Source organism: Mytilus edulis, chromosome 2, assembly GCF_963676685.1.
Source record: "Mytilus edulis chromosome 2, xbMytEdul2.2, whole genome shotgun sequence".
Taxonomy (NCBI): Eukaryota; Metazoa; Mollusca; class Bivalvia; order Mytilida; family Mytilidae; genus Mytilus; species Mytilus edulis.
Window position 1 is genome coordinate 32689178 of NC_092345.1, and position 15957 is coordinate 32705134.

Consider the following 15957-nt stretch of genomic DNA (forward strand, 5'->3'; position numbering starts at 1 on the left):
GTTCAAAGGAACGTGAAATTAGGTGAAAAATGTAATTTAACATAAAAATTAGAAAGATCATACATCATGTGTACCTAGACCAAAAACTTTAACCTGAAACTTCCACTTTCATTTTCTATGTTCAGTGGACTATGAAATTGGAGTCAAAAGTCTTATTTTGCTTTAAAATTAGAAAGATCATATTATAAACAACAAGTGTACTAAGTTTCAAGTTGATTGGACTTCAGCTTCATCAAAAACTACCTTGACCAAAAACTTTAATCTGAAGCGGGACAGACGGAAGAACAGACCAGACGCACGGAAGGACGCATGGACGGAAACACAGACGAACAAATAGACGGATGCACAGACCAGAAAACATAATGCCCCTCTACTATCGTAGGTGGGGCATACAAATTAGTTGTAATGTTACTCAAAAGTTGTTATGAAATATTTAAGACTTGTAATCACACATGCATTTATCTCATTGGTCTGAGGATGTTTGTTCGTGCTGACTGATGACATTTGTTCATATTGACTTAACACTTCATAATTAACACATAGATGAGAAGGGCAAAGAGCAGACTGTTATTTAAAAAAACCATCGTAAATCTAAAATAAGCCAAGGTTAAAAATGATTTCTTTATGAGTAAACAAGCTGTTTATCTCAGTAGATTTCTGTTTATAATTTTTTTTTTTTTGTTCTGAGATACTGTTGATTCCTTTATTTTCATGGGTATCAATTTTTTGTGGATAGGGGAAATCTTGCATTTTTTGGGGATATTTGATTTCATGGTTTTGTTAATCTCTGTGTAGAAAAACTATAGATAATGTTATTTGTTTAACATTTAAATTCATAATAGATTATGACAAAATAAAATGTCACAATGGGTAAAAGGACACACTCGATAACATTACTGATTAGACGACTATGACTTTTTTGGTATCTAAAGATCTAAAACAACGAAAACATGTCGCTGGTGGGATGAGACACAGGCAACCAATTCGTCGGGCATTCAATTCATCATGCTGACCATAAAACTTACATTGTATGAATTGCAGGCATTTTTCATCTCAATAAACACCATACAATGGAACAAAAAATATGTTACTATTGAGAAATAGGAAGTTGACGATTTGGAAGTCAACATCATAACTTTTGTCATAATTGATTTTGAGGTCGTCCACCTCTGGTAATTTTACCCCCCTCACCATGGAAAACTGAACCCCTCAAAAAGACATTGATCATTTTATACTATACAAAACTTTTATTCAAATACTTGGTGTTCATTTTCCACGAAAGTGAGACATTAACACATATGTGACCAGCCACGACATATCCAGGCTTATGGTGGTAGAACATCATTGTGAGAAAAAACGCCGTTAACTATATGTGACTAGCCACTTCCAGGCTTAGGAGGGTACATTGTTTAAAATTTGCTTTTTGTATATTTGTCTATATAATATTCCGAAACAAAACTCTCTGTCATGTTATTATGACATATTTGTTGTAATAGCAATGAAACGAGTCATTTCGAATACCGGTATGAAAATGAGACTGTTCTATGACGACTTCTATTTATTGAAGGCACTAAAAAATACAAAATTATTGTATTAATTGGCTCTTAGTAATGTTCAATAGCGTATTTGAATAAAATTTCAAAGAATTAAATTTTAAATACTACAATATAACAATTCTTAGCTCTATTTTAGAACATGTAATTTAAACTTGTTGAAACGAAGTTAGTTTATAATTTGTAAAAGTAAGCTTTAAGAACTCATTTTTTTTTAAATTTAATTGTCTTTTAATTTAGATTTATCATGCATGTCTCTATACAAAGAATGCGACGCGTAACAGTTTATATGTCTTAGTGTTTTCATATGTGCATTTGATACAGTGCATTTATTATGGATATATTTATGAAAGAAAATCTATAGAGCAGAGCATTTTTTTTTTTGTAGCTCTATTTTAGAACATGTAATTTAAACTTGTTGAAATGAAGTTAGTTTAAAATTTGTCAAAGTAAGCTTTTTTTGGAACTTCTTAGGAAGAAAGATAAGAAGTTAGCAATATCCTTTAACTCTACTTTCCGCTATATAGATGACATTCTTTCACTAAACAATTCAAAATTTGGTGACTATGTGGAACGCATCTATCCTATCGAATTGGAGATAAAGGATACTACAGATACAGTTAAGTCGGCTTCATATCTTGACTTACATCTAAAAATTGATAATGCGGGTCGGTTGAAAACAAAACTTTACGACAAAAGAGATGATTTCAGCTTTCCAATTGTGAACTTTCCATTTCTAAGTAGCAACATTCTAGCAGCACCTGCATACGGGGTATATATCTCCCAATTGATACGATATTCCCGTGCTTGCATTTCCTATCACGATTTTCTTGATAGAGGGTTACCGCTCACAAGGAAGCTATAAAACCAAGAGTTCCAAATGGTGAAGTTAAAATCATCCCTTCGTAAATTTTACGGACGCCATCACGAGTTGGTTGACCGTTATGAAATAACCGTTTCACAAATGATATCGGATATGTTCCTTACGTCGTAACTACGATCCCTTTCCCTTTCATGAATGTGACCTACCGAATTAGACTATTTACCGGATTTGTAATCACATAAGCAACACGACGGGTGCCACGTGTGGAGCAGGATCTGCTTACCCTTCCGGAGCACCTGAGATCACCCCTAGTTTTTTGGTGGGGTTCGTGTTGTTTATTCTTTAGTTTTCTATGTTGTGTCATGTGTACTATTGTTTTTCTGTTTGTCTTTTTCATTTTTAGCCATGGGGTTGTCAGTTTGTTTTAGATTTATGAGTTTGACTGTCCCTTTGGTATCTTTCGTCCCTCTTTTAAGAATTCCTTCTTTTAATTGAGATTTATTATGCATGTCTCTATACATAGTATGTGACGCGTAACAGTTTATAAGTAGGACTGGTGTTCTCTTATATGCATTTGATACGGTGCATTTGTTATGGATATATTTTAGATTCCATTTATGAAAAAAAACATAGAGCAGAGAATTTTGATTTTTTTTTTTTTTTTTGTGTATCAATTTAAAATTAATTCAAATATTTTTAACTTCAAACGATAAAGTAAAATAAAGAAGCCAAGGAACGTGTTTATCTCTTCTTCACAATATTGATCATGTTTATAATTTTTCTAACAATTACGTTCTACCTCCATAAGCCTGGAAATGTCATGGCGGGTCACATATGTGGTTGAATTTTCGTAGAGGCCTGCAAGATCAAAATGAATCCTCAATTGTGACACCAATTGGAAATGTCGTTCCAACGAACATTGGTTTTTATTTGTCATTGCATCAAAAAGAAAAATGGATTTTTACCAAACTTGTACAGAAGCTTCTTTCAATCAAAAGATAGCATCAAGGGGAATATTATTATTTTTCCCCTCATTTTTGTTTAGCCTGCAATTAACAGCAAAAGAAGGCGAAACAGTGTTCCCCGTCATCCTTTAAATGTTTTTTGATGTTGAACATTGTAATTAAACATTGTACATGTATTGAACATTGCTATTAAAGCTCGAGATTTGGCTTTTTTTTTAAATGTCCTGTACCAAGTCAGGAAAATGGCCATTATTATATTATAGATCGTTTCTGTGTGTGTTACATTTTAGTGTTGTGTTTCTGTTGTGTTGAAGTTCTCTTATATTGAAGTGTTTCCCTCAGTTTTAGTTTGTAACTCGGATTTGGATTTTCGAACATTGGTATACTTCTGTTGCCTTTATACATGACACAATCTTTGATTCATTTTTAAATGAGTAGTTCTGATAAACAGTTTAGTAATTATTAGACCATATCCCCTATGATGACTTAATATGACCAAGTGATTGCAATTGTCTATAGCTTCACTGACCCTCTGGTTCATATGGACTATACCCTTTATAAATAATTAAAATAAATACATGTTCTCAACAATATTTGTTTATTCTTCATCAATATCCAACAAAACTATACAATTTTTTAAGCTGACCATATTTAATAAATAGTAAAAATATTTACCAATACTTCATTGAAACATATAAAGTTAATTGAAAACGTAAAAATTTCCTTGATAACAATATCAATACATAAACATAACAAATATTTCTACATTCTTCGTGTGATGAATAATAATCGCCAAAGTCATGCACTGAGGTTTTCTGTTTCTTTAGAGAGATTGCCGCAAATCACCTTTGGCTATTAATATTGAATAATGTTAAATATACCACTGAAGAACTTGATTTGAATTTTGTTCTTGTTAGCTTCGCTAAATACTTTTTCAATTACAGGTAGCTTACTTATGTTAAAATCTCCTCAATTCATTAAGAAAATTCAAATCAAGGGGAAACCCCAAACAAAAATGAATGCATTTGCATGAATTTCAAAAAAGGCTACACCATCTGTCAGCAGAGTAAACATTTACTATGCATGCATCACACATCATGCAAATCCACTGTCAAATTGTCAGCATATGGAATGGAACACATGATAAACATTAGCCTACTTTATTTGTTTAAATTCTTATAATAACCTACAGTAAATTAGGGGCTACAATTCAATGTTGTATTAATTCTTAATTTACCGTACATAAGGAGCTACTGTTTACTGTTGCATCAGTGACAATGCCTAATTCACTGTCGTTTCAAGTGGCAGTTTGTTGAATTCAAAATTGATCAATCTTTTTAAACTAAATACAGGATGTTGAGAGTATATCTTAAACAAGAATGTGTCCCCAGTACACGGATGCCCCACTAGCACTATTATTTTCAATGTTCAAAGGACCGTGAAATTATGTAAAAAATCTAATTTGGCATAAAAATTAGAAAGATCATATCATAAGGAACATGTGTACCTTGACCAAACAAAAAATTTAACCTGAAACTCCCACTTTCATTTTCTATGTGCAGTGGACCATGAAATTGGGGTCAAAAGTCTAAAGATCATATCATAAGCAACAAGTGTACCAAGTTTCAAGTTAACTGGACTTCAGCTTCATCAAAAACTACCTTGACCAAAAACCTTAACCTGAGGAAGGACAGACGGACAAACGGATGGACGGAAACTCAGACGAACGAACGGATGGACGCACAGACCAGAAAACATAATGCCCCTCTACTATCGTAGGTGGGGCATAAAAATTAATTGTAATGTTACTCAACAGTTGCTATGAAATATTTAAGACTTTTGTAATCCCACATGCATTTATCTCATTGGTCTGAGGATGTTTGTTCGTGCTGACTGATGACATTTGTTCATATTGACTTAACACTTCATAATTAACACATAGATGAGAATGGCAAAGAGCAGACTGTTATTTAAAAAAAAACTTGTAAATCTAAGATAAGCCAAGGTTAAAAATGATTTCTTTGAGTAAACAAGCTGCTTTATCTCAGTAGATTTCTGTTTATTTTTTTATTATTTTTTTTTGTTCTGATATACTGTTGATTCCTTTATTTTCATGGGTATCAATTTTTTGTGGATAGGGGAAATTTTGCATTCTTGGGGATATTTGATTTCATGGTTTTGTTAATCTCTGCGTAGTAAAACTATAGATAATGTTATTTGTTTAACATTTAAATTCATAATAGATTGTGACAAAAAAAAATGTCACAATGGGCAAAAGGACACACTCGATAACATTACTGATTAGACGACTATGACTTTTTTGGTATCCAAAGATCTAAAACAACGAAAACATGTCGCTGGTGGGATGAGACACAGGCAACCAATTCGTCGGGCATTCAATTCATCATGCTGACCATAAAACTTACGTTGTATGAATTGCAGGCAATTTTCATCTCAATAAACACCATACAATGGAACACAAGAGTGCACACGCTGAAATGTCTCGCCTTCTATACTAATTATTGATATTATGTTGATAGTCCTAAGTATAAAGCTAAGCTTTAATACAACTGTCACATAAACTTAACATTAATCAAGATAACTAAACAAAGACCAATGAACCTTGAAAATGAGGTCAAGGTCAGATGAACCATGCCAGGCAGACATGTACAGCTAACAATGCTTCTATACAACATACATAGTTGACCTATTACTTATAGTTTAAGAAAAATAGACCAAAACACAAAAACTTAACACTGTGCAATGAACCGTGAAAATGAGGTCACGGTCAAATAAAACCTGTGCGACTGACATAAAGATCATAAAATATTTCCATACACCAAATATAGATGACCTATGGCATATAGTATTAGATAAAAAGACCAAAACTCAAAAACTTAACTTTGACCACTGAACCATGAAAATGAGGTCAAGGTCACATGACATCTGCCTGCTAGATAGGTACACCTTACATTCATACCATTCAACAAATATAGTAGACCTATTGCATATAGTATGAGAAAAACAGACGAAAACACAAAAATTTAACTATAACCACTGAACCATGAAAATGAGGTCAAGGTCAGATGACACCTGCCAGTTGGACATGTACACCTTACAGTCCTTCCATACACCGAATATACTAGCCCTATTGCTTGTAGTATCTGAGATATGGACTTGACCACCAAAACTTAACCTTGTTCACTGATCCATGAAATGAGGTCGAGGTCAAGTGAAAACTGTCTGACAGACATGAGGACCTTTCAAGGTACGCACATATCAAATATAGTTATCCTATTACTTATAATAAGAGAGAATTCAACATTACAAAAAATCTGAACTTTTTTTTCAAGTGGTCACTGAACCATGAAAATGAGGTCAAGGACATTGGACATGTGACTGACAGAAACTTCGTAACATGAGGCATCTATATACAAAGTATGAAGCATCCAGGTCTTCCACCTTCTAAAATATAAAGCTTTTAAGAAGTTAGCTAACACCGCCGCCGCCGTAGCCGCCGCCGGATCACTATCCCTATGTCGAGCTTTCTGCAACAAAAGTTGCAGGCTCGACAAAAAAGTATGTTACTATTGAGAAATAGGAAGTTGACGATTTGGAAGTTAACATCATAACTTTTGTCATAATCTATTTTGAGGTCGTCCACCTCTGGTATTTTGACCCCCCTCACCATGGAAAACTGAACCCCTCAAAAAGACATTGATCATTTTATACTATACAAAACTTTGATTCAAATACATGGTGTTCATTTTCCACGCAAGTGAGACATTAACACATATGTGGTTTAATTTTCGTAGAGGCCTGCAAGATCAAAATGAATCCTCAATTGTGACACCAATTGGAAATGTCGTTCCAACGAACATTGGTTTTTATTTGTCATTGCATCAAAAAGAAAAATAGATTTTTACTAAACTTGTACAGAAGCTTTCAATCAAAAGATAGCATCAAGGGGAATATTATTATTTTTTTCCCCTCATTTTTGTTTAGCCTGCAATTAACAGCAAAAGAAGGCGAGACAGTGTTCCCCGTCACCCTTTAAATGTTTTTTGATGTTGAACATTGCTATTAAACATTATACATGTATTGAACATTGCTATTAAAGCTCGAGATTTGGCTTTTTTTTAAATGTCCTGTACCAAGTCAGGAAAATGGCCATTATTATATTATAGATCGTTTCTGTGTGTGTTACATTTTAGTGTTGTTTCTGTTGTGTTGAAGCTCTCTCATATTGAAGTGTTTCCCTCAGTTTTAGTTTGTAACTCGGATTTGTTTTTTTCTCAATCGATTTATGAATTTCGAACATTGGTATACTACTGTTGCCTTTATACATGACAAAATCTATGATTCATTTTTAAATGAGAAGTTCTGATAAACAGTTTAGCAATTACTAGACCATACCCCCTTTGATGACTTAAAATGACCAAGGGATTGCAATTGTCTATAGCTTCACTGACCCTCTGGTTCATATGGACTATACCCTTTTTAATATTTAAAATAAATACATGTTCTCAACAATATTTGTTTATTCTTCATCAATATCCAACAAAACTATACAATTTTTTAAGCTGACCATATTTAATAAATAGTAAAAATATTTACCAATACTTCATTGAAACATATAAAGTTAATTGAAAACGTAAAAATTTCCTTGATAACAATATCAATACATAAACATAACAAATATTTCTACATTCTTCATGTGATGAATAATAATCGCCAAAGTCATGCACTGAGGGTTTCTGTTTCTTTAAAGAGAATGCCGCAAATCACCTTTGGCTATTTATATTGAATAAGTTAAATATATCACTTAAGAACTTGATTTGAATTTTGTTCTTGTTAATAGCTTCATTAAATTTACTTTTTCAATTACAGATAGCTTACTTATGTTAAAATCTCATCAATTCATTAAAAAAATTCAAATCAAGGGGAAACCCAAAACAAAAACAGATGCATTTGCATGAATTTCAAAAAAGTCTATACCATCTGTCAGCAGAGTAAACATTTACTATGCATGCATCACACATCATGCAAATCCACTGTCAAATTGTCAGCATATGGAATGGAACACATGATAAACATCAGCCCACTTTATTTGTTTAAATTCTTATAGTAACCTACAGTAAATTAGGGGCTACAATTCAATGTTGTATTAATTCTTAATTTACCGTACATAGGGAGCTACTGTTTACTGTTGCATCAGTGACAGTGCCTAATTCACTGTCGTTTCAAGTGGCGGTTTGTTGAATTCGAAATTGATATCTCTTTTTAACAAAAATACAGGAGGATGAGAGTATATCTTAAACAAGAATGTGTCCCCAGTACACGGATGCCCCAATCCCACTATCATTTTCAATGTTCAAAGGACCGTGAAATTAGGTTAAAAAATCTAATTTGGCATAAAAATTAGAAAGATCATATCATAGGGAACATGTGTACCTTGACCAAAAACTTTAATCTGAAACTCCCACTTTCATTTTCTATGTTCAGTGGACCATGAAATTGGGGGCAAAAGTCTTATTTTGCTTTAAAATTAGAAAGATCATATCATAAGCAACAAGTGTACTAAGTTTCAAGTTGATTGGACTTCAGCTTCATCAAAAACTACCTTGACCAAAAACTTTAACCGGAAGCGGGACAGACGGACGAACAGATGCACAGAAGGACGCATGGACAGAAACACAGACGAATGAACGGACAGACGCACAGACCAGAAAACATAACGCCCCTGCTATCGTAGGTGGGGCATAAAAATTAATTGTAATGTTACTCAACAGTTGTTATGAAATATTTAAGACTTTTGTTAACACACATGCATTTATCTCATTGGTCTGAGGATGTTTGTTCGTGCTGACTGATGACATTTGTTCATATTGACTTAACACTTCATAATTAACACATAGATGAGAAGGGCAAAGAGCAGACTGTTATTTAAAAAAAAAACATTGTAAATCTAAGATAAGCCAAGGTTAAAAATGATTTCTTTATGAGTAAACAAGCTGCTTTATCTCAGTAGATTTCTGTTTATAAATTATTTTTTTTGTGTTCTGATTTACTGTTGAATCCTTTATTTTCATGGGTATCAATTTTTTGTGGATTGGGGAAATCTTGCATTTTTGCGGATATTTGATTTCATGGTTTTGTTAATCTCTGCGTAGAAAAACTACAGATAATGTTATTTAACATTTAAATTCATGGTTTACCTAGCCCTGTACCTACAAATCCCACAAAAATTGGTATCCAAAGAATAATTGTCTTTTAATTCTTTTGTTTCACAAATTTTAATTAGGTTATATGGGAGGGTTATATTTAAAGGAGGTGGCACTAACTGATGTTTAGAATTTTACTCCCATCAATCAATCCAAACTGACATTCTAAACTATAGTATTATAATACATTGTTGTTCATTATCTTCTTTGTCCATCAACCTCAAAAGAAGTAAAAAGCTTAGTGTCCTATTTTAAACAGGCATTAGAACTGAGGACAGGGGACTCTTGATTTATTTATAAAATATATTTATATATCATATAGATAGATTGTTTTGCTTTTTTGCTTTTTTTGTTTTCATGGTTTTGTTTGTTAAATGTATTTTGTGTATGTTTATATTATTTGTCACAAACTTATTGTTCAGAGTTTATATGACAATAAATATTTGAATTGAAAAAAAATGAATGAAATTTTTTTGTTAGTGAATGAAAGACAGAGTTTAAGTGTGAAATTTAAAGTTATTACAATTAAACTGTTAAATGTTTAAGATGTTGGTTTTTTTGCAATTGCTATGTGTGTCATCTGTGTAAATTTGAACTTTCTGTGACCTTTACACCAAGATGGCAGTTTGTAAGAAAGTCTGTTTGTGACATATTTCTCAAGGCTTGGAACACATCAGTCATGCCTAAACTGTCAGGATATCTGAAATCAAATAAAGTTCTATTTGAAACTGGATTAAAGATAAAAAACAGTATCAAAAGGAGGAGTATAATACAAGTTCTTATATGACTCTTCTGCCTGTTACTCTGACCAGCTCTTTATAAAACACGGTTTTGTGGTGTCAAATACCCCAACTTATTATCTCCATCATGTTTGTTTACACATATTCATTTATAACGGTTTAGGAAACAAGTTATAACAACTTATATTGATACTTTTCCACTTTGCAGGTGCAAGTGCTGCCTTGCAGGGGCATTAGCCTGCTTTTTCTCAAAATCTACAAGGGTGTCTTTTGCAAGTATATAAAAGTGTCTTCAGTAGGATTTTTAGGGTCAAAATTTGTATGGGAAACATATTTTGAACTAGAATAATTTACTGTTGTATGTCCATCATAGTCCTGACTGTTAACAGGCACTTCTTACAAAATTAAAAACTTCATCTTTTGGTGATAATAATATAGAGAATTCAAATAAAATTAACTTCAAACATTCAAAATTCACAGATTATCTTAGTACTCTACCATTACACTGTTTACTCATCTCTTAAAATATATGTTGATGTCTGATAAAAGACTTTAAGGTGATACCTAACACTACAGGGAGATAACTCTGTAAAATCAGCAGAATGTTTAAATGACGTTGTGTTCATAAGGGAATCTCAAGCTTCTCAATGATCAAAATAAGTGTTTGTCAAACTGCTTTATAAACAGTGTAATTTTTCTGATTAAACAGTTGGTTCAAAATTTTTGAAATTTTTATATTTTTGTCAAAGGGTCAAAGTAAATAATTTGTCAAAATATTAAGAAAATTAAACGAGCAAACTGAAATTAAGTTAAAGTGTTAGGTACCACCTTAAAAAAGCAAAAGACACCGAACTCATAATTTGAAAATAAACTAACAAATCCAAGGCTAAAAAGAAAAAGACCAACAACAGTGCACAAAACCCAAACTAGAAAACTATAGACTGAGCAACATAAACCCCACCAACAAATGGGTGTGATTCAGGTGCACCAAAAGGCACATGTGGCACCCATCATGTTGTTCATGTAAGAACAATCAGGTGATAAGTTCTTGATATGAATGGATTGCATTAGAATCTCCATCTAATGATAGCTTCTTTGAATGGGTAGAATACCACAGTTGACTCAAACAACACAGTCATGTTTTATGATATATAGATAAAATGGTTAGCGTTGATTCTTGAAAAAGAAACCATGAGCCCAGAGGTTTGTCATGTTTCATGTTCTCTTACCTGCTGTTGTGAACTTTACCAGCAAATGATTCTGTAATTATATCACCTAAGAATGACTTCATTACCTGTAAAATAAAATTAAATTAAAAAAAGAAATAAAATGAAATCTCATGCTTCCAAAGTACTTATTTGGATTTACCTTCTTTGGGAATACTCAAAGCCAAGGATGTATAAGAAACAAATTGTTGAAGAGCTGTATGACTAAAAAATACCTTTAAAATAGCCAAATCCATCTATCAAAGGTCATCTTGCAAGAGATGGCACCTTTATTTACAAATCAAAAATTCTTTATCTGATAATTTAAGAAAAGTTTGTTATAAATCCTAATGTGAGTATGGAAGCACTGACTACCAAGCTTATGATAAACTCAGTAGTTCACCAGCAGAGGTATTGGCCCAGTGGTGTAAAAAATTAAAACAAGTGTGCCATTAAAAGTCATGGGCATAACTAAAAATAATTTATTACTGAATTACAATAACAGCATGGGCTAGATTTAGATTTAATTGAATTTTTAGGTAATTTCACAAAACAAAAGTGCACACACTGAAATGTCTCGCCTTCTATACTAATCATTGATATTATGTTGATAGTCCTTAGTATAAAGCTAAGCTTTATTACAACTGTCACATAAACTTAACATTAACCAAGACAACTAAACAAAGACCAATGAACCTTGAAAATCAGGCCAAGGTCAGACGTACCATGCCAGGCAGACATGTACAGCTAACAATGCTTCTATACAACATATATAGTTAACCCACTACTTATAGTTTAAGAAAAATAGACCAAAACACAAAAACTTAACACTGCAATGAACCGTGAAAATGAGGTCACTGTCAAATAAAAAAAGACCAAAACTCAAAAACTTAACTATGACCACTGAACCATGAAATGAGGTCAAGGTCTCATGACATCTGCCGCTAGGCATGTACACCTTACAATCATTCCATACAACAAATATAGTAGACCTATTGCATATAGTATGAGAAAAACAGACCAAAACACAAAAAATTAACTATAACCACTGAACCATGAAAATGAGGTCAAGGTCAGATGACACCTGCCAGTTGGACATGTACATCTTACAGTCCTTCCATACACTGAATATACTAGCCCTATTGCTTATAGTATCTGAGATATGGACTTGACCACCAAAACTTAACCTTGTTCACTGATCCATGAAATGAGGTCGAGGTCAAGTGAAAACTGTCTGACAGGCATGAGGACCTTTCAAGGTACGCACATATCAAATATAATTATCCTATTACTTATAATTAGAGAGAATTCAACATTACAAAAAAATTGAACTTTTTTTTCAAGTGGTCACTGAACCATGAAAATAAGGTCAAGGACATTGGACATGTGACTGACAGAAACTTGGTAACATGAAGCATCTATATACAAAGTATGAAGCATCCAGGTCTTCCACCTTCTAAAATATAAAGCTTTTAAGAAGTGATCACTATCCCTATGTCAAGCTTTCTGCAACAAAAGTTGCAGACTCGACAATAAAATTAAGAAATAATTTAATTGGAATGGAGTATAGAGATTAAAAGTTATTCAAAACATATAGCAGAAGTGATACTTCTACAAGTGATTTTACATAATTAACAATTACAATTATAAAAGAATATTTGAAATTTGTTTACACATTATAAATTAGTTTAACTTTCAATAAAAGCAAATGTTTCTATTCATTGAGACTTGTGTACATACAAGGTTTTGAATGTAAGCTACGTTTTGTTTAGTTGTCTATCTGTACATGTGTGAGGATGGTAGTATCTAGTTGAAGTAATGCCCTTGACTGATTAGGGATACAGCAAGGAGATGTAAATGTATATATCCATGCCCTGTAATTTGTTTACTTGATTGTGTTTTATCAGCAGTTGTATGAAATTTCTGAACCCTTGAACAGTTTGATTCATTGAAACAACTTGTATTTTGGTCAGAGTTTTGAATAAACTGTTATAGTCTGAGAGCAACATTTGCCATCAATTTAAAGTCAGATATATAGTGTGTGATTAAAATAACAAAAGTGCACACATGTAAATGTAATGCCTGTTTTACGTATTCTTGAATCTATGTTGAAAGTCTGTAATATGAAGGTTTTACTACTAGTATCACTTAAGAATTATATACCCTTGTGCTGCTTCAATGCTAAACATATTGAAATTTATAGAAAATCCACATTCATCATTTGAAGGCAATTTCGTCACACTTGAAAAAAAATTCCACCTAAAATTTTCTACAAATTCCATTTAAAAGATTAAACTTTATTCAAAACGTTCAGAAATGTTTTCACGAGTCAAACAGGTGCTTCCTGTACTGTGTACTGTGCATGCGTCAACCTATTCTTATGAATTTAAAAACACTAAAATTATTTAAAACGTAAAATACGAAATCTTTCAATATTAATTAAATGAGAGAGACAAATACATATCTCTTAATAAAGGTTTTTAAATTTGAAAAATGATAATTTCCTGCTTTTATAAAACACAAACCAATACATAGATGAATCCAGACTCGTTTTAGATTTATTAGCCATGTGTCACTTTCTGTTTTCATTTTATTTTAAAACTGAAAGTAGTAAATGTGATCTATTCTTGATTTGATTACAACCTCCTTACAGTCATTATAATTATACCCAAAAGGATTTTATACAATTCCAATTTATTAGAAATGATTTCCAAATACATGTATCAATTTAGACGTTTTATAAGGATAATGATTATGCAGTGAGATAATCGTTGCAAGTTTATTTTTGCTGTGATTCCTTGTTTTGAAAACATCGAATCCAATGTCTGTTGAACAGGAATGTCCCTTTGAACAAACTGAAGGGTAATTGTGATCTAAATTTCCGGATCCCATGTAAAAATCTTTTCCTAAAAAGTTCCAAACCAGTCAAATCATAAGTTCTTTGAAATCAGACAAAGATGTAGTTAGTAGTATACATCCCTGGTCCCTTGCTGTTACACAAAATAAGGCTGATTTTAATATAGCGCAAAAGTGACTAAAGCCCTCAAAATCCTATCTAAAACCCTGTACCTGACAGATAGGTAAATGATACAAGGATATCATATACTAAATATAGTTATCCTGTTTCTCATATAAATCCATATAATAAGTGAGTATTTCACTTGACAAACCAATTGTATATTTTTTAAGCAGTTACTGAACCATGAAAATGAAGTCAAGAACAATGGATATATAACAGATGGGAACTTCTTAACATTAAGTGTTGTATCTGGTATGAAGCATCTACGTCTTGTGCTTTTTTGAAATATTTAAAAGCTTTAAAGATACAAATAATTACTCCATCACAGCCACTGTCAGATTGTAATATCTATGTCTTGCATTTTGCGACACGACAGAAATACTTACTGCAAAAACCATATCTTCTGAGGCATTACCACAAACACCAGGCTCAAGTTCTGTTGGCTCAAACTTTACTCCAATCTGAAATGTAGTAAGCAACTATAAAATAGAAGCTCAAAAGAGTCAGATACAGAAATATATAGATATTAGAATACCCATTCTTATTATTGCCATACCCGCCCAGTCGCATTATACACATTTATAAAATCCTCACGATATGTTCTGGATTTATAGTATTTAAAAGAAGTTAGGTTTTGATTTGACAAGAGATTTCATAAACCATCACACACAGTAAATTCATAAATTATTGTGTGCATTTATTATTGCGATTTTCCAAAAATAGAAACAAATGTGAGTTTAATTATTGTGGTTTCGAAAAAAACTCCACAGAGATCTATGTTTCAATAATTAATCAGAATGCGAGTTCTTATTATTGCTATAACCATCAGGTCCCATTATTGGCAATAATAAAAGTCTCGCAATAATTTCCGAATTTTCAGAAGACTGATGACAAAGTTTTTTTCAAAAGGATATCAGGTAACCTCTGATTTGATATCATATGTTCAGCTAACATCTAAAGACAATGAACCTGTGCATCAAAGGAGAAGGTCCGGTAAGGACCGATTTTGGCCTCAAATTTCATGTTCATCTGACGAAAGATTTTGACCACTTTTTAAACACTTAAGTGTCTATTTCATTTGAATCAATCAGTTTATGTGAAAGATTTTAACTGATTAAGTCATAAAAAACGCACCGATTCAAGCTGAAATACAAACAAATCTACCTAATATGCCGAAAAATGTCACTTTTCAGATGGTTTTTGTCAAAAATGAAAGTGGCCGCATCCGTGTTCATCCTCAACCTTTATATATGTTATGTATTATCATAAAACACAACTTACATTTCAATATTAAGGATGAACACGAATGCGGCCACTTTCGTTTTACACGAAAACCGTCTAAAATTTAACAAAAATGCTAGAATTTTGAAGATTTCAGTAATTTAGCATGACTTAATGGTTCTAGTACCCGATATATGTGCATTGTAT

The 15957-nt window shown here is 32.4% G+C and overlaps 1 protein-coding gene across 2 annotated transcripts in view; it reads right to left on the bottom strand.

The window, feature by feature from the left end:
- Window positions 1-9900: 9900 nt before the first annotated feature.
- LOC139511978 (YEATS domain-containing protein 2-like) overlaps window positions 9901-15957 on the bottom strand; it is a 48226-nt gene continuing 42169 nt past the window's right edge. For both annotated transcript variants that reach the window (XM_071299220.1, XM_071299219.1), the window contains exons 16-18: window positions 14916-14990; window positions 11535-11599; window positions 9901-10265 (exon numbers count right to left, since the gene is read on the bottom strand). In XM_071299220.1, coding sequence (XP_071155321.1) covers window positions 10142-10265; window positions 11535-11599; window positions 14916-14990 — 264 coding nt within the window. In that variant the 3' untranslated portion in view covers window positions 9901-10141. The remainder of the gene's footprint in view (window positions 10266-11534; window positions 11600-14915; window positions 14991-15957) is intronic.